Consider the following 24,874-nt stretch of genomic DNA (forward strand, 5'->3'; position numbering starts at 1 on the left):
TAATATAAGCAACGAGTGAGAAATTGATGATAAAATGGCCTTGGGGGAGCATAAAAGCCCAAGGAATGCTCTGTGGCTCTGCTCTCTTTGAATCTTTCCAGGGTGAGTCTGCTCTGTTGCCAAAAAGATGAGCTGTCAAATCGCATGCCAATTAAGGATGTTTGAACATCTCCACAGAAGTCTGTAGACCTCATTCAGGCTTGTCAGAGAGAAACACTGTTACCCATTGTGTGTCCTAAACAGTTGGATGTGTTCAGTCTAGAGCAAATAACTGTCCTTAATAGCCTACGGTCGTCCCGAACAGCCAGTAAAACTTGTGCCAAGAAGACCCACAGGTAATGAGAATAGCAGTTTAGGAGACAGCTGGCATTCGCAAATCTCTGGGCCAGGCTTGTATGTGAGAAAATCCTTTTACCAAATGTTTAAATTCTCTTCGATCCACGATCAAGCAAAGTAGTCGAGAATGCATTTAGATTTGTTTTCCTGATGGAAGCCGGTAGCACCAGACTCTCTGAAGTTCAGTGCTGAAGAAGAAAGGCAGGGTCGCCAGGTGCAAGGCGATACCGATGAGCAACCTGCCTGTTAACAAGCAGACGCGGACAAGGCTTTACCCAAGTGCTCAAAGGAGTCTGTAAGGGCCCAATAAATGGCAACAGTGGCTCTGTGGGAGCCTGACCAGGTTACAATAATTCAGTCAGTACATTATTCTTAATGTCTAAGGTTGGTAGTTTTAGGTCCGGAACTTCTGCCGCCCTTTGTATAACAGCAAAGGTGGTGCTTTGTTCTGTGGCAGGAGTTGGTGTGGGGAAACAAGAGACCAGTATCTGGGGAAATGTCCAGCTACTTACATTCCTGAAGTTCCTCATACCATGTTTCCTCATCATATTGAGGAACATTGTTGTCCCCATCATCAATGTCTGTTTATATGCCAAAACGATTGCTCATGGTCATGGCCCTACCATGTGGTAAGGGAAAAGTATTAGAATCTGGTGTTGGCCAGTGGCTGTGTGCCAGTTGGCATGCTGTGCATCTTCTTTCGAAGTTGTAGTGGATTCAGTTCAGAATCAGACAGCAGTATGGGCTGTACCTCCTCATCTGCAGTCGATGCGAGAGGGACTGGTGCTGTAATCAAAGCTTGCACCAGAACCAGTGCTGAACCCGTTGCTGCTCCAAAGGGCACAGACAGTGCCGAGGGCGGACATTGGCAGATGTCAGACTGGAGGCCCCTGCAGATCCATGGAGCCTTAAGTGCCAAATATATGCAGCAAGGCGTCCCTGAAGGCCTCTACTTGCTGTGGCATCATCAACATACCTGGGAATTTAAAGTGCATCAGTTTCAAACTCTTAATCAGATCCTATGGAGCTCAGGAGTGAGACCAGGAGGCATGCTGATGCCCTCACATCTCTTCTGAAGTTCAAGAGTGGTTGGAAGGGCCCGATTCCTACTTTAAGTTTGTGTGCTCTTTTCTTGGACTTAACCAAAGACTTCAACCATGACTACTATCTATCGCAGGAACGGGATCTTCCTTTCAACTTCAATTAGCCACAACGTGAAGTCTTCTCGTCTTGGATGGCAGAGTTTGGCTTCACATCCCCTTTTGGTTCATCTGGGAGCAGTCGCCACAGGCCCTGGAGTAGTGATCTAACCCCAAGAACCACAAACAGACTTAGTGAGAGTTTGTCACTGACCTCTATCTGCCAAAGTCCGTAGACTGCTGTATAAACCCTGTCATTTTCCATTACATCCTGGAAGAATTTCTCGAAAATTCTACTCAAAAGACCAAGATGAACATTCAGATCCAAATTTGACTGCATGGAAAGAAAGCTGTTGCGGTCAGCTCATGGCTGGCATGTATGTGGCTCCGCTCGTCACGAAGTGGAACAAAATCAGCACAGAGCCTCACGAAGTCACCGGCTTGTGCTGGCAAACAGGTCTAAATGTTTCTGGATCAAGTCTGACACCTTGGAAAGGGAATTCAATTAAATTGGGAAGGGTCATGGGAGGAGACAGGGCAACGTCCAGCTCTGGTTATGATTTCTCTCACAGCAGATGCTCCAGCATGTTGTTTTCCACTGAGTCTTTTGGTAGTGGCAGTAAAAGTGGTGAGGGCAGATGCATTGAGCTAGAGAATGGCTAACTAATAAGATGGTGGGTTCTGCAACATGAGACTGTTGTGGTGAAACTGGAGCGTGCTTCCGCCTCACGATCACAGCATCCACACCACCATTCTAACGTGTTCAGAAAGAGTCACAGCCTCTAGAACCTTTTCTGTAATAAGAGCTACTTATTTTCAATACAAATCCTCCCGAGCTACTATTAGAGGTGTCATCAGAAAAGATTACATTAGTGGCCATCATTTGCAAGAATAAAAGCAGCAATCACCTCTGTTCATCAGACACAGTTGTGAGCAGTATTGTATATGATGCTTTGTCAATGTGACATGCCTCTATATGGGTAATACATAACAGCCATGGCTGCAATGCCCCTAGCACCAAGTTAATATTAATGATAGAAATAGTCTCCGTAAAAGCGTTTGGTTTTTATTACTCAAATATTAGATTTGCAAAAGCAACAGTTTTTCTCCATCAGCATATGAATTCTGTAACTACACACAATTTCATTCAAATACACGCGCTCAATTTTGAGATAGAGATAAAGATAGATATAGATATATATCTACATATATCTCCAACCAAGAAAAAGCTGGAGAGCTACCAGTAGCTTACGAGCTACACGTTGGAGAAGCCTGTTCTAGCACAGAAACATTTTCAAATGGTGCTGTGGGTCCTGTGCTGTGCTCACTGCACAAAGGTGAGCCAGGGCTGGAGATGGCTTCAGGGCATTCAGCGACAGGCTGTCGAATAGAGTCATTCACTCACTACAAGTAGGAAGAAGGTGGGGCTAGACTTACACCGCCTACTTCTTCCATCTGTTAAGGGCAGGGTGGATGAGTGGTCACAAAAATACACCCACTACCTCCTTCTGCAAACAGAGACACTAAATGCTCTTTACCTCTGGTCCACCTAATGGGCCAGGCAGTACCACTGCCATAGTAATGTGACATTGCTGCTTGTGCAGACGCGGAGGTGAAGTCTCTCTTGTCCTTAGTCAAATGATGGGATGGAACTACTTCACTGCAATAATCTTTCCCACATTAGCAGCTCTACCTAACATTGCAGATGCTGCTACCACAGTCACACGACACTGTGTGAAGTCCACACTCAGGCATGAAGCCTTTCTGGCTGTCAGTCACGTTATGAGTCACAAATATATGTAGGCGAATAACCTCTTAATTCCCAACCAAATATTTGTACAGTGTCAAATCAACGAGTGGACGGAGCCAAAAGTGAGCCAATTGTGCTTAGTAAAGTTATTTTTCTGGTCATCACAATCTGGCTATTCGGTCAAGGATAAACATATTGATTCTTATTCAATAGAAATATACAATTTAGTTTGTTGCTCTGAAACGGACATAAAACATTTAAGACGACATCTTTACCCCTCTTAAGTAACCCTTTTTCTTTTTAAATGCATTTACACCAATATTAGTGCAACAGACAGCCCAAATGAATGATATTACATGCATAATGTTACCTTATTAATCCAGAAAACCATAGCATCCTCCAGATCATAGGGTAGCTCCTTTGAGGCACTGAACGTAGAAAAGCGTTTGACACTGGCAACCACCTTTTCAATGCTAATCATTTCAACAGTATACGCCATCATTAATGCATCAATCATTGACATGTGAGCACTCTGTGGAGCAAATACGAAAAACAGGTCTTACTTATGCAACCAACATGTGCATTAAGAATATTTTTAATATTAGTATTTATGATGCACTTAACACTTTGTGACTTATTAATCAAACATTCCTTTCAATCAAAAGTACCTATGAGTGCAAAATAAAGCAAAAATATTCAATTTATCTACAAACAATGAAATCCAGAATGGACAAATTTAAAAGTAAAAAAAGGTATCAGGGAAAACATAAAAACGCAAATAAGAACAACTGCAAATATCAATGTCATAATTTACTAGCTTCTCCCCTTAGATTCTCTTTACTAACACCCAACATCTCATATGGCCCTACTATCGATGGATGACTTTATAGAAGAGGCCTGTGGCTTAGTCTAATTTTTTGCACTTTTTCTTCTCCATTCTGAAGGAGTCCTAGATGTGAGGGTGCAGAGAGTTTATCGGATGTATGACGTTACAACGCATACTTTTACAACGCCTACCATTACAACGAATTTTTTACAACGCAAAAACTTTTACAACGCATACCATTACAACGCAAGATTTTACAACGCAAGTACCTTTACAACGCATACCATTACAACGTAAATATTGGTAAGTATATAATATTTTTTTTGATATAAATTATTTTAAATTATTAAAATATAATTAAATTGTATTTAATTTTATTTAATTAATTTAATTTAAATATAATTTAAATATAATTTTAATTTATTTTTACAAATTAACCCTGTACAACAAAAACCCAAAACTGACCCTGAACCCTAAAAAATATTTTTTTAATTTAAATTAATTTAAATTATTAAAATATAATTAATTTATATTTAATTACATTTAATTAATTTAATTTAAATATAATTTTATTTTATTTTTACAAATTAACCCTGTACCCCAAAAACCCCAAACTGTCCCTGAACCCTAAAAATACCCCTTTACCCAAAAACCCAAAACTGTCCCTGAACCCTAAAAATACCCCTTTACCCAAAAACTGAAAACTGACCCTGAACCCTAAAAATACCCCTTTACCCAAAAACTGAAAACTGACCCTGAACCCTAAAAATACCCCTTTACCCAAAAACGGAAAACTGACCCTGAACCCTAAAAATACCCCTTTACCCAAAAACGGAAAACTGACCCTGAACCCTAAAAATACCCCTTTACCCAAAAACTGAAAACTGACCCTGAACCCTAAAAATACCCCTTTACCCAAAAACTGAAAACTGACCCTGAACCCTAAAAATACCCCTTTACTCAAAAACTGAAAACTGACCCTGAACCCTAAAAATACCCCTTTACCCAAAAACTGAAAACTGACCCTGAACCCTAAAAATACCCCTTTACCCAAAAACTAAAAACTGACCCTGAACCCTAAAAATACCCCTTTACCCAAAAACTGAAAACTGACCCTGAACCCTAAAAATACCCCTTTACCCAAAAACCCAAACATATAATATTTTAAAAATAATTATATACTTACCAATACTTACGTTGTAATGGTATGCGTTGTAAAAGTACTTGCGTTGTAAAATCCTGCGTTGTAATGGTATGCGTTGTAAAAGTTTTTGCGTTGTAAAAAATTCGTTGTAATGGTCGTTCGTTGTAAAAGTTGCGTTGTAAAGGTTATTTCCCGAGTTTATCAGCCAGGGTGCAGGCAGTGATGGCGATGTTGATGTTACCGCTGGCTTTGAAGGTGGTGGGGGACAGACAGGGAAAAAGAATGTGGATCTCTAGCAATAAGTCAATAATAAGGTTATGTTTCTGAAAGCCCCTTAAGGCGTGCTGCATCATGGAGGATACTTCAAAGGGGGAGCAATGGTAAGTCTGGGAAGAATACTGGGTAGGAGGGTTTGCGCAGCTCTGAATTCACTCTCTGGGAGGAACAGTTTCACCTTTAGTAGAGTTGATATCAAGCGATCTTGGTTTTCTTGATTCTAGGGGATGAGATCGGTACTAAGAATGCATCAGAGTGGCTTGGTCATGATTGAAAGTCAAGGTATCAATTAGTCCATGTTGAGGAGTAAGGTTTGGTCTAGCTTTTTGTTCTTGACGAAGAACAGAAATGTATGGTTGTTAGGGTCCAGGTCAGTATGAAATGCAGGCTGTGTGCTTGGGGCTTTGGATATCTAGAACGCAGGATATTTTTGTGTATAGCTGTGTGCTATTGGCGTGTTTATGGATTTTTATGCTTTTATTTAGTATGCAGAGGTCTAGGGGGTTCCCTGTAGAGATTAAAGAGGACAGGCAACGTGAGGGAGCTTTTGGGATTTCATAGGTGATAGGGAGCTTTTAGGATCTGGAGCATCCCATGTGAATGGACTAGTGTCAATTGGAGAGGCAGTAGGAGATTCTGTGCAGGACGTTGCCTGTGAACCTCATTCAAGACTCTACGGTTTAACTGATGCTGGGATGGTCAACTTGGAGAAGCTGCAGCAATATCTGAAACCAGTTGGTGCTAATGACGGAGATTGCTGGCGTTTGAAGTGATATCGGAGTTGAGCGCGGCCTAAGTTTATGATGATCTTGATAATGAAAGCATAGGCTAATGATTGTCAGTGACACAAAGATCAACCCAGCTTCACAGCTCTATATGGATACTTAGAAGAAAGGTGCATATTTTCATCACTTTAATGAGCAATACTGGAAAAAATGACCTATTCATTGAACACTACAAAACAAAAAATGGTTTCTTTAATTGTACCGTCAATATCTTTTGGCTGAATATATTTTTACCGCTTTTATAACAATCATTGTCAGGCGCACTTGTGGCCTGCTGTAGTTGCGAACCGTGCCATCCATAAAGTGTACCGCTGTGTGAAAGTCTCCAAAGCATCCCTCCACAGCCCTTTCTCATGATATGGGGGAAACTGTGTGCTTCAAGCACTAACCTACACAGTCTCATGCTTGGAACTAAAATGTGCATGCGCAGGGCTCAGAGCCAATGGTAGCCACGTGCCCCACTTCACCAATATAATGCATTGGCACTGTAATGTCAGTTGATCCCTAAGCATGATGCCGCTGCTCCAAAGGGAGAGAATTTTTACGGGCAAGTCAAATGACCTGCAATTCCAGACAATTTTTGAGACCTGTGTTCTTTCGTTCATTGACAAAGATTTTACAGATGGGTTCACTAAACCTCAGTGGCATTTGTTCCCCTAATTAACTGCGACCAACTTTCCAAACCACACCCTATGCTGAAGTCACTCCACAGATATTAGGAAAAAATATATTTGGGGAAACTGCCAAGCTAATGAAGACATTGCAGGTAACCTATAGATTGTTCAATGTGCAGAAAGAAGCACAGGGCTTAATCAAACAGCCAATAAGTATATGTACTCCAGCAGCAGCCATCATGTTTTTTTTTTGTTAATTGTAATATGCAAACCACAAATACCACAAAACAAAGCTTCAAAAAGCCAACAAATTAAAAAAGCAAGCACCCGCATAAACAATAGAAAACATAAAATATTAAAGAATAATAAGAACATATGCCTCAATTACAAGCAGCACAGACAAATAAAAATAAATAAAAGCACAATATCAAATATAATATCAGGGGCGTGGCCAGCTGTCGATGGGAATTGCTGCACGGTAGCTGTACTCCGTCGTGCCACTCCCGATAAGTCAGTTTTCTCCCATCCGCCCTGGCCCGATTCACACCCTATTTTCGTGTTGGGTACTGGTACATTCCAATGCTGATGTCTCCAATCTCACAATCAGTGCAATTGTTCATGGCATATATGTGGCATCCATTCTGGCTGTCTTCGGCAACGATTGATAACCTGGGACTATTTGATTCCTATTGACTTGACGTGATGACCCAAGGTGTTACGCTGAACACGGCCACGTGGAACGTTAATGGTTTGGGGGACAAAATCAAGAGGGGTGTTGTGCTGCAGTACATTAAGCGGCATGAGCTTGTGCTTGTGTTGCTACAGGAAACGCATCTGGTGAGGAACTCTTGTAGGGCCCTGAATAGGAAAGGCTAAAGCCTAATGGTTCACTTCGGCGTCACCTCAGGTTCCAGAGGGGTGGGGATTTGGCTCCGGAGGGGTTGTCCCTATATCGTCCATGCCACCTGCACCGACCCTGAGGGCAGATATGCTGCAGTGACGGGCACCTGGGAGGGATGAGTCATCAATGTTGTTTCGGTCTACGCCCCCCCCCGGACTGCAGCTGCGGGACGTGGGCCCCCTACTGCTGGAACTGCCTTTGGTGGTGTTAATGTTGGGAGGGTCTTTAATCTTACGAAGAATGGTTCTTTGGACCGTCTCCCGCCCTGGGAGAACCCGTCTAGAGGCTCACAATTGTTGGAGTTCGCGAATGCCCTGGGGGTTGTAGCTATTTGGAGGTGGTTCAACCCGCTGGACACACGCTTCACGTTCCAATCAGGAGTACACAGTAGCCAATTGCGGATTGATTACATGTTCACACATGCCCAGGATGTTCATGTTTTCACGGGATCCAGTTCTCTGGCCCGAGGGATTTCCGGCCATTCTCGTGTTCTGGCGACATTGGGATTCCGCCGAACAGGTTGCCTTTATTCTATTACCATACAGACCCGGGCACTCAAGATTTCGCATATTAAAGAGGTTCTCCGGACTCAGACTATTACTTTGCTGAGAATGTGGGCTCTGTCGACTCGGCAGTGACACTATGGGGGGCTTTTGGGGCAGTCATAAAGGGCAGGGCATTGTCATTAGAGGCAGATGTTTCAGTTCAAGAGTCGATTGCGCGAGATCCTAACCCCACATCCCAACACAGCCTCGCAATCAAGAGCCAGGATTATAGACGGCTCCTTTTTGAGGGTGCCACGGCAAGCTCCCTGGCGTCCCGCCATAGGATTTATGAACAGGCTGAGCGAACAGGCAAGCTCTTGGCGTGGCTCGAGCGGAGGGAACAAGCTGCCGGATGGGTGCATGCTACAGCCGATCCGAAGGGTACACTTCTCACCGACCCTCAACTGATAGCAGACACCTTTGCGGCCTATTATGAGGAGGTCTATACCAGCTCGCCCACATCTCCGGCCCCATTGTCGGCTGACCTCCTAGTCAGAGGAGGTTCAGAAGGCTGTACAGGATGTCCGATCCGGTAAGGCCATGGGTCCCAACGGGCTCCGCATCAAGCTTTTTAAACCCATGTCTACACTCCTTGCGCCACATCTGTTGAATCTATACACTGAATGTTTCGATTCAGGCCTCCTCTCCGCGGATATCCAAACTTCAGCCATTATGGTCATTCACAAACCAAATAAGCCTGTCGAGGACTGTGCATCATACGGCCCCATCTCCCTCTTGACAGTCGAAGCCAAGATCCTGGCTAAACTACTGGCGAATCGACTCCTTCATTATGTAACGGACTTGGTCCATCTGGAGAGAAACAGCTCGAAATCTGCGACAGGTGCATGGGGTTCTCAACAGGATTCCTACTTTAGAAGACGACGCGATCCTATTATCAACAGATGCCTCTACGGCATTTGATACCATTGAGTGGGAATTTCTCTTTGCAGTCTTGGTCCGCATGGGGTTCGGACCCCAATGGATACGCTGGATCCGACTTTTGTATACCCAACCCACTGCGCATGTCATTGTCAATCATTACTCTGCCACTTTTACTCTTCATCGGGGCACGAGACAGGGGTGTCCCTTGTCCCCATTAATCTTCGCTTTAGTATTGGAACCGCTTGCGGTGTGGGTTCGTGGTGACCCGGGGATATGCGGGCTTAAGTGGACGGCATCTCATGAGCACCGGATCTCACTCTATGCAGATGATATTGTCTTGTATCTGGCTTCCCCCGCGCTAACTGCGACGGGTGCTCCATATTTTCCACATCTTATGTGCCCACTCTTGATATCGCATAAACTGGTCCAAATCCCAGATGTATGCATTATGGGGTGCTCCACCGGCGAGTCCTCGGGGCTACGAGATTTCGGTGGCCACCGGGGTTTTCAGTATCTAGGCATCTTCGTCACCCCAGAGGTGACCTCTTCTTTGAAAAAAACTTGCTTGGACCGCTTCAGCGCTTTAGGTCGGATGCCCTCCATTGGCATTCTCTCCAGGACTCTCCTGGGGCGGGCGTCCTTAATTAAAATGCTCGCACTACCGCGTTTCCTTTATGCCTTGCAAAATTCCCCGAACCCGGTTCTAGATTCTTATTTTTCCCCAAATAGAGAGTATTACGGGGCTTGTTGTGGGAGGATCGTACACCGCGAAATGCGATGAACAAGCTTACTATGGGATGGTATGATGGGGGCATCGGTTTACCGGATTAACGACTTTATGATCAAGCATCACAGTTGATCGCAATCAACAGATGGGTGTTCGGTCGTCATTTTCCGAACAGACCATTGGTAAATGGGACAGGGCGATCACAACAGAGCGTTATATACCAATCATGGGAAACTCAACTTAACCGGGCCCATGGCACGGACGGTCGAGACTTGGCATAGTGTCACCAAAAAGTTGGGATGCCATAATAGTTTGACGAAAGAGACTCCCTTCTGGGAACCTGATATGTTCGGTCACCTCAGTACATGCTCCGGGTTTGATAAATGGGATACAATTGGAATTTCTGCGATCGGAGATATCTGGACGAAGGGGAGGCTGGCCACATTCACAGAACTTCTGGCGAAATACCAATTGGCTCAATCCGAAACATTTAGATACTTGCGGATCAGGCATGCTGTATCTTCTGCTCTGCGAAGGAGGGACCCCTCCCGACTCTTCCCCCTTAGAGGACTGGTTGGTGTTGGATCCTATGGAGCGCAAAGCCATCTCACTCACATATAAGAAACTAGTCCACAACTGTGTAGACCGGATGCAAAAATTATGAGTGGGCTGGGAAAGGGACCTGGGGGAGATGGAGGGCGACATGTGGCGGGATGCACTGGCCTCCCCTTGCGGAGTTGCTATTCCCATGCGTATGCGACTCCTCCAGTTCAAGATACTTCACTGGGTCTACTTTAATGCCACATTATTGTTCAAAATAGGCAGACGCCCTGACCCACTCTACCTCCGCCATTGCAATCAAGTGGGTACCTTCCATCACATCCTATGGGAATGCCCTCGAATTCAGGGATAATGGGGAAAGATTACCCGCCAGCTTGCGAGGGCGAGTGGCATGTCCATTGAGCCATTTCCCCAACTATGCCTGCTTAATATTTGGGGTGCGACTGACCTATCCCAAGCCGAACAGACTTGGGCCTCGATGGGCTTTGTCATTGCGAAACGGAATGTCGCGCAAAAATGGGGGGTGGAGGCAGTTGACTGGGCAGAGGATATGGACACTGCAATGATTGCCCAAAAGTCTGTGCTTAAGAGTTGCGTTTGCCCCAGGAAATGGGATCAAAAATGGGGAGGATGGAACAAATATAAGGGAGACATTTGCATTTTCCTCGACGGTGGAGCTCCAGAGGGACAGACAAACACTGATGGCCCAGTTGACAGAGGAGGTGATAGCTTCTCCCCCTTAGATGTATTGTCTTTGCCAATTCCTAGCTCATGCTACCCATCACGTTATGTTCCAGGTTCTTTGGGTGCCATTGTCTCGTTTGAGGGATCAGATATGGTATGGATGTTATGCCTGTAATGATTCTCATTTTGTCTATACGTGGAAGTTAAAATGATGATATCAGTATTGGAGGGGGAAAAATCTTATAGTAACTTTGAACTGCTTGTACCGACTTCCAGTTCCTGCAGTAAATCAATAAAAAAGCTTTTTGTTTTTTTAAATACATATAATATCTGATAGTACAAATTTGCTTTCAATCTCCGAGATGGCAATGCTCATAACAATTTTAGGAGATCGCTTCAAAGTTTTCCCCAAGGTATTGACATGGTTTTTGCTTCCTAGAACCGCGTATCGACTTATCTTTCAGACTGAGTCATTGACACTTGGATCACTGTGGGGAGACTTTAATAGCATTTTAGATAACTTATGACAGGTCGGTGTCCCCTCTCCCCTAAAAATTGCCAGCAACTGTTCGACATCTGGGATTTGAGTGAGACTTGGTGAATACAACGCACCGCATGAATACTCTATTTTCCTGTACACAATATGCACTCTCAATTGGATAGGTTTGTTTGCACATCAGATCTTCATACTCGTGTCTTGACTACTTCATATTATTCAAAATTCTTATCTGGCCACAATCCCCTGTACATAGCTCTGACCTCAGGGTGGATGCCTACCCCAATTTAATTGCAGTTACAATTAAATATATCGGACTATTCGGTGTTCCGTCAAACAGTGGAGGATCATATAGACACAATATTCCCCAATAAAAAGCAAAAGCATCTCCTCCCCATTACTGCAGAAGGAAACATTTAAAGTGTTCACTAGGGGCTTATGCATCATGACTACAGAAGGGCTAGACAAAACCTAACCAGAGACATTTTGTAGCTCAAGACATCTATTCTGGACTTGAAACAGCTTATTCCTACTAACCTAGACAAAGTCGCAGACTTATGCATTGTAAGATTCACCTACTTTGATAGATTAGAAATTCTCTTAGATGTCAATACTACTGCTACTTCTTGGACTGAACACACAACAAGTGGCAGATTTAGTTAATTCTCGAGTACTGAGTACTAACCCCATCTACATAAAATGTAATCCCGGAGTTGTGACCACCCTCTCCCCATCCACCACTCCCATCTGTTGAATTTAGGGTGGTTCTACTGGACCTTCTTCGTGGTAAGATTGCAGAATTGGATGGGCATGTGGAGCGACCTTTGACCCCACCAGGTAGGTCGCTCCCCCTCCGCACAGCACCGCGTGTGCCTCCCTGCCACCAGCCGCCGCTGCTGAGGAAGTTCGAGGCCCTCCACCACCCGCAGGCTACCACCTGCGCCTCATCCCTGGTGGCCAGTGGTAGGCCGTAGGTAGGTTTGCTCATCCTCTGCTTTATTGCCTTTTTGTATTGCCTGTATTTTCATTGTGTGTCTGTGACTGCTGTTGTCTGTCTTCCCCCGCTGCCTGCACGTGGTCCGTGACCCTTTTTCTTCCCTCTGTTCCCCTCGCTGACCCTGTGCTCTCTCTGCCCGGTCTTTACTTCTGTACCCCTTGCTGCCCTGTGTCTCTGCCCGGTTTTCCCTTCTGTACCCCTCGCTGCCCCCATGCCTCTCTGCCCGTTCTGCCTACTGTTCTTAGCTGCCCCAGTACTTCTGTATTCTGGCCTCTGTGCCACTCGTTTATGTGGTATTTCTGTGCCCTTTTTGCCTTCTGTGCCACTCGTTCTTCCCTCGTTTTTGTGCCCCTTTTGCCTTCTGTTCGACTCGTTTTTTGTGCCCTTCGGCCTTCTGTGCCACTCGTTCTTCCCTCGTTTTTGTGCCCCTTTTGCCTTCTGTTCCACTCGTTTTTTGTGCCCTTCTGCCCTCTGTTCCACTCGTTTTTTTGTGCCCTTCTGCCCTCTGTGCCACTTGTTTTTCCCTCGTTTTTGTGCCCCTTTTGCCTTCTGTTCCACTCGTTTTTTGTGCCCTTCTGCCCTCCGTTCCACTCATTTTGTGTGCCCTTCTGCCCTCTGTGCCACTCGTTTTTCCCTGGTTTCTGTGCCCCTTTTGCCTTCTGTTCCACTCTTTTTTTGTGCCCTTTTGCCTTCTGTTCCACTCTTTTTTGTGCCCTTTTGCCTTCTGTGCCACTAGTTTTATCCTCGATTTTGGTGCCCCTTTTCCTTCTGTTACCTTCGTTGTCCCTCACCGCCCTCGCCGCTGTGTCCCCTGCGGCCCCAGCCTCTGACTGCCCACTGCGCATTCGCTGCCCCCGCCTCCCAGCTGCTCCTCCTTCCCACCTCCCCATATATGCCAGCCGCTGGTGTGCAGAAGGCGCCCCCAAGGCAAGCCCGTCTGCGCCCGGACTTCGCCCAGAACCCCTGGCCCCCGCACCCGCCACGACGACCGCCGCCACTACGACGCCAGCACTCTGCACGCTCTCAACTCCAGACGGAGCCACACCTGCTTCAAGGCCACCCCGAAACGCACACACGGCCCCTTCACCTGCCGGAACTGCAGCTACATCACCCTCAGAACCGACTAACCACCCGCCAAGAAAGACCCCAACCACCTCAGATGCATAATACTGAACACCCGCTCCACACGCAAGCACGCCGTCGAGCTCGGAGACCTGCTCGACACAACATCTCCGGACGTCGCCTTCCTGACAGAGACCAGGTTTAACGACTCCTCCACACGCGACATCGCCATAGCCACAGGGCCATCCCAGACAGCTACAAGATCACCCGCAGAGACCGCACCAACGGAATCAGAGGAGGAATCGCCATTGTCCACAAGAACAGCATCATGGTCTCGACTAGCACCGACGACGCGCTCAGCACCGCCGAACACATGCATTTCCAGATCCACATAGACCCTAATTCCACCCTCAGAGGCACCCTCGTCTACCGACCCCCCGGACCCTGCCCCCAGTTCAGCGACTCCATCGCCGACTTAATCAGCACGCACGCCCTGACCTCCACCGACTACATCCTTCTCGGAGACCTGAACTTTCACCTTGAGAACAACAACTCCACAACCCTGATCGATAACCTTGCCAACCTCGGACTGAAGCAACTCGTCACAACGCCCACCCACTCCGCCGGCCACATGCTCGGCCCAGTCTTCTCCTCAAGCCCGTACGTCTCCATCAGCCACTCCACCGAACTCGTCTGGACCGACCACAGCTGCATCCACTTCGCCTTCCAGAAACCCACCACACACCACCGCACCCAACAGAACCCCCGCCGCTGCTGGAGCAAAATCACCGAAGACCAACTACACGCAAACCTCGCTCTCATCCCACCCACTGAACCCTCCAACACCGATGACGCTGCCCACAGCCTCAGATGCTGGATCTAGGACTGCGCCAACACCCTTGCCCCACTAAAGAAACCCCCCCCCCCCAGAGAGACACCAGCAAGAGGGCCAGCTGGTTCACCCCAGAGCTCATAGCCACCAAGCAAGCCTGCCGGAAACTAGAGAAGAAATGGCACAGTGAACAAACTCCGGACAGCCACGCAGCACACAAGGACGCCATCTGCAACTCCCACCACCTCAACATGGCGGCCAAGAGGACCTCCTTCAAAGACCCACTCAACAACAACTCACACAATAGCAAGGAGCTCTTCCACATCGTGAAGGAACTCTCCAACCCCAGCTCCAACACCGACATCCCGCAGTCGCAAGCCCTGTGCGACTCTCTCTCCACCTTCTTCCACCGCAAGATAGCAGACATCCACAACAGCTTCAACACCCAGACAGCCCCAACAGACAGCAACACAACAGACCCTCCGTACACCATCGACCACGACCCCCTGCTAGCCTGGGCCAGCGTGAGCATCGATGACACCATCAAGACCATGCGCTCAATCCACTCGGCTCTCCGTCGGACCCCTTCCTGCACCACATATTTAACAGAGCAAGCAGCTCCATCGCACTCCACCTGCGCAACGTCATGAATCTCTCCCTTGAGACCGCGACATTCCCAGAGATCTGGAAACACGCAGAGATCAACGCCCTACTCAAAAAACCTAAGGCAGACCCAAGAGACCTCAAGAACTTCCGGCCCATTTCTCTGCTCACTTTCCCGGCCAAGGTCATCGAGAAAACCGTCAACAGACAGCTAACCCGATACCTCGAAGAAAACAGAATCCTGGACCCTTCCCAGTCAGGGTTCCGCAGCAACCACAGCACCAAGACTGCCCTCATCCCTGCCAACGACGACATCAGGACCCTGCTGGACAACAGCGAGACCGCAGCACTCCTGGACCTCTCTGCCGCCTTCGACAGCGTCTACCAACACACACTACACTCACGCCGCAGGGATCCGAAACAAGGCTCTGGATTGGACCACCTCCTTCCTCTCCGGCAGAACCCAGAGCGTCCATCTCCCCACATTCCGTTCCAAAGCCTCCGAGATCATCTGCGGCGTACCCCAGAGATCCTCACTCAGCCCAACGCTGTTTAACATTTACATGGCCCCGCTCGCACACGTAGCCCGACCTCAACATAATCTCCTACGCCGACGACACTCAGCTGATCCTCTCCCTCACCAAGGACCCAATCACAGCCAAAGCCAACCTCCACGAAGAAATGAAGGCCGTCGCCGACTGGATGAAGACCAGCCGTCTGAAGCTGAACTCTGACAAGACGGAGGTCCTCATCCTCGGCTCCAACCCTTCAGCCTGGGACGACTCCTGGTGGCCTACGGCACTGGGGGCAGCCCCGACGCCCACCGACCACGCACGCAACCTGGGAATCATCCTCGACTCAACGCTCTCAATGACCAAGCAAGTCAATGCCGTCTCCTCCTCCTGCTTCAACACCCTCCGCATGCTCCGCACGATCTACAGATGGATCCCGACAGATACAAGAAAGACAGTCACCCAGGCCCTCGTCAGCAGCAGACTCGACTACGGAAACGCCCTCTACGCGGGAGCCCCGACCAAGCTCATCAAACGACTACAAGGCATCCAAAACGCCTCGGCACAACTGATCCTCGACGTACCATGCCACGGCCACATCACTCCCCACCTGAGAAACCTGCACTGGCTCCCCGTCAACAAGAGGATATCCTTCAAGCTCCTCACCCACTCACACAAGGCACTCCACAAGACTAGCCCAGCCTACCTCAACAGACGGCACTCCTTCTACATCCCCAACCGCCAGCTACGCTCCGCCGATCTCTTACTCGCCACCGTCCCGCGCATCCGAAGAACAACCACTGGTGGGAGATCCTTCTCCCACCTCGCTGCCAAGACAGGGAACACCCTCCCACTGAGCCTACGACAGACTCAAGACCTGCTGACCTTCAGGAGGATTCTCAAGACCTGGCTGTTCGATCAGTAGCTCCCCTCCCCCCAGCTCCTTGAGACCCTCGCGGGTATGTAGTGCGCTTTACAAAATGATTGATTGATTGATGTGACAGAGGTTTATTCTTTTTTTCCCCAGACAATTGGCACCTGGATTGGCTACGCACTCTGAAGCATTTTTTAAATTAGGTACTCTCCTTTCCCCTTTGAATAAAGCCATTATTCCTACAATGCTGAAACACCATAATGACTCCTCAGATAAGGCTTCCTAACACCCATTATCGATTTTAAATACCGATTATAAGATCTTAGTAAAAATACTAGCTGGTCATCTGTTGCCAGAACTCCCACACATGATCCCGGGTGATCAATCTAATTTTGTTCCTGAATGCATTAGCTCTTTCAATCTTTGAAGGTTACGGAATGTTAAGTGTGATGCGTACAAATTGTTCCACAATGCTGCATGTATCTCGTTCGACTTTGAAAAGGCATTAGATTTCCTTCACTGGGGATATATGCAGAGTTCTGACACGATTTGGAGTAGGTCCATACTGGCATAAATGGGAGCATATTCTATACAAAAACCAAATGGCTCATGTAAAAACGTGGGATTGTAGCTCTGATTCTTGGGCTGTTGGTCAGGGTACTGGTCATGTTTGATCATTATCACCATTACCGTTAGCTTTGGCAAAATAACCCATAGCAGCTCGGTTGCGAAGCCCTATGACACACTTAGAGATAGCGCTTCGTCAACTATACATGCAGTGTCGCTATATGCGGATGACTTGTTGCTGTATGTAAAAAAAATACAGGAGGAGACTTTTCTTCAATTGAGCAACTATTGGGAGACTCATTGGCTCCACACAAATTAGGCCAAATCTTTAATTTTTCCCTGCATACAGGGCATAATGTCTGTTCCCATGTGCACTTGAATCACAGATTGGTGCATGAATATGAGTCATTCTTATTTAATGTTTCCAACTCACCTGAGGATTTGAGAGACGGTAACTTGGGTAGGGCAGTCCAACAGCTTCGGGGACGAAACACACTCTGGACCTCTCTCTTCTGTAGGCCTTGGGTTGGATTGCATTTATTAAAATGGGGATACTCCTTCGCTTGTTATATTATTCTACAAACCTCCCATTACTTATTCCTAGGTGCTTCATTAAGGAAGTCAATAAGCTGCTTAGTAATTTTATCTGGTCTGCAGGGTGCCGTTGGGTGGCTTTGTCTACCATTAAATTACCAGTTGAGGGAGAGCTACTAGCCCTTCCTGATTTTGAGCATTATTATTTAGCTGCCCAGTTGCAGTAGGTATCTCAATGGCTGGTAGGTGGCTCTTTATCTGAAAAGGGGGTCTGTGTTTTCAATTAAAGGGATGGCTCACTTCACTCCTTAATGTTTCCCTCCAATCGTTCACGAACACATTTTCCTGTGTTGTTCTGTTGTGATGTCTCAACAGAACACGTGTGATAACGAGGTCAATTCTGCCCTGTGCTCCAGCAATTCCCCTGCTTAATTCCCTCCACCCACATGGGATAGATTCAGTCTGGTCAAGTTCATTCCTGGACCGACCTGGGTCTGGTCTACGTTGGGAGAATTATGGGTTTGTAGCAAATTGCTGGATTTTCCTACCCTTACGACATACTATATTCTCTCACCTATACACATGTCAATATATGTTCTCCGTGATCTAGTCAAAACTCAGCTACAGAAGTCTATCACACACAATGTATATCAAATGTTGTACATAATGGGCCATTGTGTCAAATTGATTAAATTACTGTAAAGGGCCGATTTATGCCACTGCGACCATTGCCCAATGCAGAACATTCCTTTGGGAATCCTGGGAGCTGAACATGACAAATTCAGTTCATGGTGCCTAATGATATGACTAAAGGTATACTAAAGGTAACTCAGGGGGCTCGTCATAACGGGGAGGCATAATGCGTAGCCATAACATGTACATTCACCAGCTTGTCAAGGGGAAAAAGTAGTGAATGGCAAAAAGACACTCCACATTTGCAACTCATAGGCCTGTCTCACCAAAGTAATGGCAACAAAAAACACAGCTTCATAGTCAACAACCGTAACTGGCAACTGTGAAGGGGCTCAAATGTACACACCATCAAAGAAAAGTAAGGGCAAGATTTAGTTACCGTAGTGGCATTACAAAAGGAATAGAGGGATACAGATTGTTCAACTCTTTGTGCAACTTCATCATAGAGTATATGGACAGGGATTGCTGGCCTAGGAGACAGAGGAACGCCTCCAACTCTGCCCGACAACCCTTGACCACAACTACCGCACTCCCTCTCGGAGCCAGAGAGAGTACAAACTGGAGGACCTCTGACAATCTAGTTCACAAGGGATCAACTTGGTTTTCTGTGCACAATGCAACAAAACTGCTCGACCTCCCAAAGTATACAGACTCCGTGGAGGGATAGCTAGCAGTTAGGATGATATCCACATCTCTGGCAGAAGCTGAAAAGAGCTCAGGCACACCCACTCACTCTGCCGACATGAAGGTAGAGGTTCTGAAGATTAGGGAGCAGAGTCATACTTCCCAGTCTAACTGGGAAAGGAAATCCACACTGAGAGGAAGGAAAAGTGAGGGATATAGGGAGAGGTGCAGAAGGTCTGCATACCACACCCTTCTTAGCCAATCTGGGGCAACAAGAATGACTGCCTTAGACAGGGTTTAGTCAAATCTTTTTCAGAACCCATGGAATCTTGGGCATTAGGGGGTAAAAACATGTAGGGAAGCAGAGTTCCACCTCAATTTAAACATGTCCAAGGCTGTCTCAGCAGATACTAGAAAGCGCAGAACTTCAGGCACAGCGTATTTTCCAAGGAGACGAACACGTCCACTTGAGGAGTGCCCAACAGGCAAAGATATCCAAGAGTACCTCTTGTAGAAATCAGATTCTCTGAAAAAGAGGAAAAGCACAGAGGCGCATAGTGACCAGAAGTGCCCCTATGAACATGAGACGTGAGGGCTCTAGGTGAGATGTGGGCCTGTTAATTGACAAGCAAATGACGAACAGAAGAGCTGCCATCAACTGCAGATAACGCGTCATTACCTCTGCCAACTCAGCTTTTATTAGCCAGCAGTCAAGGAATGGGAAAACTGTGATCCAACTGTCTGAGACGTGCCACAACCACCACAATCACCTAGGTGATTAGCAGAGGTGCCGACGTTAATCCGAATGGAAGTACTACACAATGGTTGTCACCCCAAACAGCAGGTGTTTCGGATACTGCAGTGGCATCAGAAAATAACCGTATGTGTCCTGCAAACCACAAACCAGCCTCCTGCTTCTATCGCCAACAAGGCCTGAGCTAGGATCAATATTTTGAACTGTTCTTCTCGGGTAAAAAGGGCCATAATCCAGAGATCTCAAATTGGACACAAAACTGCCATCTTTCATGGGAGTATCGCGGATAGCATACTTGCCCAATTTCCTGCTCTTTAACACATACAGTGGTTCCGTTGGTAGCTTTTTTCAATAAATGTGTTGGGCTAAATACACCCTGGCCCTACTCGATGGCCTTCCAGGGCGTAAAAGGAAGGATACCCTGCCTCCCACAGACTTCCGGTTCTCTGCTAAGAGAAAACTAGAGCTGCTTCACCTGCAGCACAGAGGAGGAGGCAGCGATGATAGTGGAACGTTAGGACCATCTGCCCTTACCTTTACATCTGCCTCTGTACTGCCTGATGAGGGGATTTTGAGTTTGCTGTTGCTGCTGAGATTGAGCGGATTGCCACTAATGAAAATTGAAGCACCTCAGGAAGCCTTGAAAATGGTGAAATTGCCTATAAACTCTTTGAGGCGGTTATTACATGCCTAGAAATCTAGTGGTTGCCATGCTGGTCTTCAAGCTCTCTAAGGCAGTGGCAGGTTAGTTGACAAAGAGGCAGGAGCCTTCAAACAGAAGATTCAGGAGAATGGCCTACACGTCTGATGACAAACTTGATGTGCAAAGTCAAGAGGGACGCATACAGTTACTGTAAACACCACAGCACGGGCCGCTGTGTCAGTAGCATCTAGTAAAGACTTAATGAAATGCTGAGATGCACCTTCGTCATTCCGAACATCAGAAAAATAAGGCTTGAGGTCATCAGCAAAGTAATAAACAACTAGCTGGACCATATCCTAACAGGGCATTTGAATATCTGGCCAGAGTGCCCTATAGTTCAACTATTTCAACGCTAATCTGCTGAAGTACAAGAAGCTTGCATCTTCAAGTTTTTCTGCTGAAGGGTTTGCTGACAAGGAGGGATACCTAGGGGTTGGGTGACGAGGTCTTCCCGACAACTTACTCACCACTAGGGTAGCAGTGGGTTTCTCACATGCAGCAAGTATTGGATGCAGTAAAGCGTCAATGAAGGGCAGTAAAGCGTCAATGAAGGGCAGCAACAGTTCAGAAGCAGAGGCGGGAGGCTGCAACACTTCAGTCGAAACATTAGTCAGTCTTGATGGATGGCAGGGTAGCTACAAAATCTCTGCTACCCACCCTCACCACTGAGTAAAAGGGTGTAAATTCTGGAGGAGGAGGCCTGAAGGGAAATCCTTCTACAGCTCTGGTGAGGTATCCAGGCAAGTGGGTGAGGTATCCAGGCAAGTGGCAGAAGTGAGACCAGAAACCTCCACAGCTGAGTCAATGGGACAGTGGTGAGCCGCTCTTCAGTATCATAAGGATCTGCACCCTGCTTCCTACATACCCGCATACAAGCAGAAACACAGGAAAAAGGTCTGGTGAGAGGCAGATCGGAACCAACGTGAGGAAGCCTAGGGAGAGCCCACTGATTACACAGGAAGCACTAGCAAAACAAAAGGGCATGATCAAACACCCTATAGGGGAAAGAGGGGGGGAATCGCGATGATCACACACTCTAAATTATGGCACAGAATAACAATACCGATTTGTTAGCAAACCTAAAGATAGTATCCCTCAAGTGAAAGGCCTCAACCACCCGGTCAAGAGGTAAAAGTACCTAGCTCGGACCAAAGGGGATGTCATATTGCTACATGAAACCAAGCTATCCCTTGAGGACGCAGCAATAGTCAGAGCAAGATGGATAGGACAGGTAGCCTGCTCACTGGCGACAGGGAAGAAGCGATGAGTGATCACGCTGATAAATAAGAACTCGAACATAACCATTGGGGACCAACAACACGATGAAGCAGGGAGGCTACTAATAACACAACTGAAAAGAGGGGGCAAAACCATCCAGGAAGTAAACATATATGCCCCAAACACAGATGACACCGCCTACTAGGAGGGAGTCCCGAGGAGACTGGAAGCAATGCCCCAAAACGACATGACGGTGCTGGCAGGTGACTTTAACTTAGCACTAGACTACACATTGGACAGACAAACACAGGCCCAATCCCTCCCACCAAGCTCACACAACATTCTAAAGAACATATGCAACAGATTCAACCTGAAAGACCCATGGCGACTACAACACCCTGACACCAGAGTCTACACCTTTTACTTCAACCTGCACAACTCCTACAGTAGAATATACTACATCTTCATTTCGGGCTCACACACCCACTTAATAGAACACTTGGAAATAGCGGCTATAACTATCTCAGATCACTCATGCATCAGCTTACAGCTGTCGGGGCGACACAACGAGAACCTCCCCCGCAGGTGGAGGTTTAACAATGAAGTTCTGGCAAACCAGGAATACAAAAACAGAATAGAGCAAGCCATTAACGACTACAATAGACATAACACACAAGGCATGGACGCCAAGACCCTGTGGAACGCGCTTAAAGCAACAGTCAGGGGGACACTTATAGACATCAAGGCCAAACTAAATAAAAAAGCTAAGCTACACCTAGACCAGCTAGAAAAAGATATGAAAAACCTAGAGGCAAGCTACATTAAAGACATAAGGAAGTCTAGCGCCCTAAAAGAGTTGACAAAAAAAAAAAATAAGAATACAACAAAATCCGGAGTGAAAGGGCTGGACTGTGGATAAACAAATACAAAGAGATTAACCTCTGCGAGGCCAACAAGGCAGGGAAGATCTTAGCGTCATACCTGAACCACAAAGACAACGCACCATCTCATCCATCACTGACTTACATAACATGCACACACAGCACAGGGACATCCTAAGCACGTTCAGTGAGTTCTATCAAGAGCTCTACAAAAGGGACGAAACAGTAGAGCAAGACAGATGCACTGGATACCTGGACAGACTAAACCTTCCAAAGATAACAAACGAGGAAGAACTGACACTAGGACGTAAGATAAGCTCAGCTGAAATTGAGATGGCGATTAACTCTCTTAAAGACAACAAAGAGCCGGGTACAGACGGTTACTCGGCCTCCTTCTATAAAAGTTTTCGACCACACCTACTCCCAACTATGAAAAAAAGTTTTCAACCACTGCGAGGGTGTGGGAACGGTGTCACAGTCCATGCCGGAAGCAAACATTATAGTTATCCCTAAAGAAGGCAAAGACACACAACTGCCCCAAAACTACAGGCCCATCTCACTTAACAGACTGCAAAATCTATGCCAAAATCTTAGCCTTAAGGCTCAACACGGTACTCCCTCAACTGATAAGCAACTCGCCAGTAGGATTCCTAAGGACACGTATGTCACATGATAACAAGACTCCTGTGCCATGTTCTCGAACAGACCTCAAAGTCTGAAACCAGCTGTGGCAATCACACTTGACGCAGAGAAAGCGTTTGACAGTGTCCTGGCACTTCCTAGAACAGTGCATGCGAGCGTACAATCTGGGAGATAAGCATACGCGGAAAGTGTTGGCACTGTACGCACACCCCAGTGCACAGATAGCTATCAACGGGTCAGTCTCAGAACAATTCACCCTTCAGCGAAGGACAAGACAGGAATGTTTCCTGTCCCCTGGGCTGTTTTTACTGACTTTGGAACCCCTGATCAGGGATATTGGAGCCAATAGAGAAATGATGGGGGTCACCATCAACGAGGTCAGAGCCAAACTAGCAGCTTACGCAGACGACATTCTCAGTCACTGAGAACCCCAAGTCCTCCATCACTGCCCTCATGGAAACCACTGTTAAATACTCAGCCCACTCCGGCTATAAATTAAACAGAGATAAATCGGAATGTATGCCACTTAACATCCACACCACCAGAGAGGTACTAGACAACTCAGGACTAGCCTGGCAACCCGGTTTCGTCAAGTATCTAGGGATTCAATTAGGCAAAGACCTCAAAACCATACACGACCAAAATAAGAAACTAATACTAGAAAAGATAAAAAAATCTTCTGGAGTCCTGGTCGCCCAAATTCATAACATGGTGGGGGAGGATAGAGACAATTAAGATGATGATCACCCCGGTGATCAACTACCTGGCGGGAATGCTTCCACTTACTCTCACAGACGAATTCCACCGAAAAACGGACCAGTTCATAAACAAGTTACTATGGTGTGACAAAAAACTGAGGATAAGCCTGAAAAAATTAAGACTAGATAAGAAACCAGGAGGACTAAACTTGGCAGATTTCAGAACATTCCAGACTGCCTTTCTAGCGAGACAGGGAGTCTATTGAATCCTGTCTAACCAGGTTTACACGCCGGTCTAGTTCAGGATTGAGAAAGCCATACTCAAAATCTCGACCCAATAACACTCCTCACTGCAAACAAACAGACACAAAACACTAGGCCAATATTTAAAAACACTAGATAGGCCCTGTATAAGGTAGACCAAAAACTGGAGCACAGCGTTAAAAATTCTAACTGGGAATCTCTGTTGGCAAACTCAAAGATAAAATATAGGGGGAAACCTCTAGCCATAGACTCATGGAAAAGGCTTGGGATCTCATACCCAGCCCGCTGGACGAAGGCGGAAGCCCCCACACCTTCAACATACTAAAAAAAACTGCATAACCTACCAGATATAGAACTCTACACCTTCCTTAAAATCAGAACAGCCCTAACCAAATCAAAAATAACAAGACAAACCCTCAATTATCCAGTATATGGAGAATCTGAACAAAGTAGGCCACCAGGTTTCCCACATCTACAGACTACTCCGTCCCAGTTCCTCCAAGCCTGACAATAAAACAACCAGAAACTGGGAGACGCATCTAGGTACCGCACTTAGAAAAAATGAAAGACACACCCTCTGAACTTCCCCATCGAAAAATTTGATCTCCCCGGTGTTAGCTCAGACAAAATTCTGGCTTCTGCACAAGACCTACTGGACCCCGGTTCGCTTAGCGACCCTGGGTCTGAGGGAAAACAACCGCTGCTGGAATTGTGACAGAGAACAGGGGGAACCTGGCACACCTCATCTTC

General features: G+C 46.7%; 1 protein-coding gene across 2 annotated transcripts in view; it reads right to left on the reverse strand.

Moving 5' to 3' along the window:
* CAMSAP1 (calmodulin regulated spectrin associated protein 1) overlaps positions 1-24,874 on the reverse strand; it is a 491,735-nt gene that overhangs the window by 310,786 nt on the left and 156,075 nt on the right. For both annotated transcript variants that reach the window (XM_078641882.1, XM_078641883.1), the window contains one exon: positions 3,596-3,757. In XM_078641882.1, the coding sequence (XP_078498008.1) occupies positions 3,596-3,757 (162 nt within the window). The remainder of the gene's footprint in view (positions 1-3,595; positions 3,758-24,874) is intronic.

The sequence above is a fragment of the Lissotriton helveticus genome, chromosome 5_1 (assembly GCF_964261635.1).
Source record: "Lissotriton helveticus chromosome 5_1, aLisHel1.1, whole genome shotgun sequence".
Taxonomy (NCBI): Eukaryota; Metazoa; Chordata; class Amphibia; order Caudata; family Salamandridae; genus Lissotriton; species Lissotriton helveticus.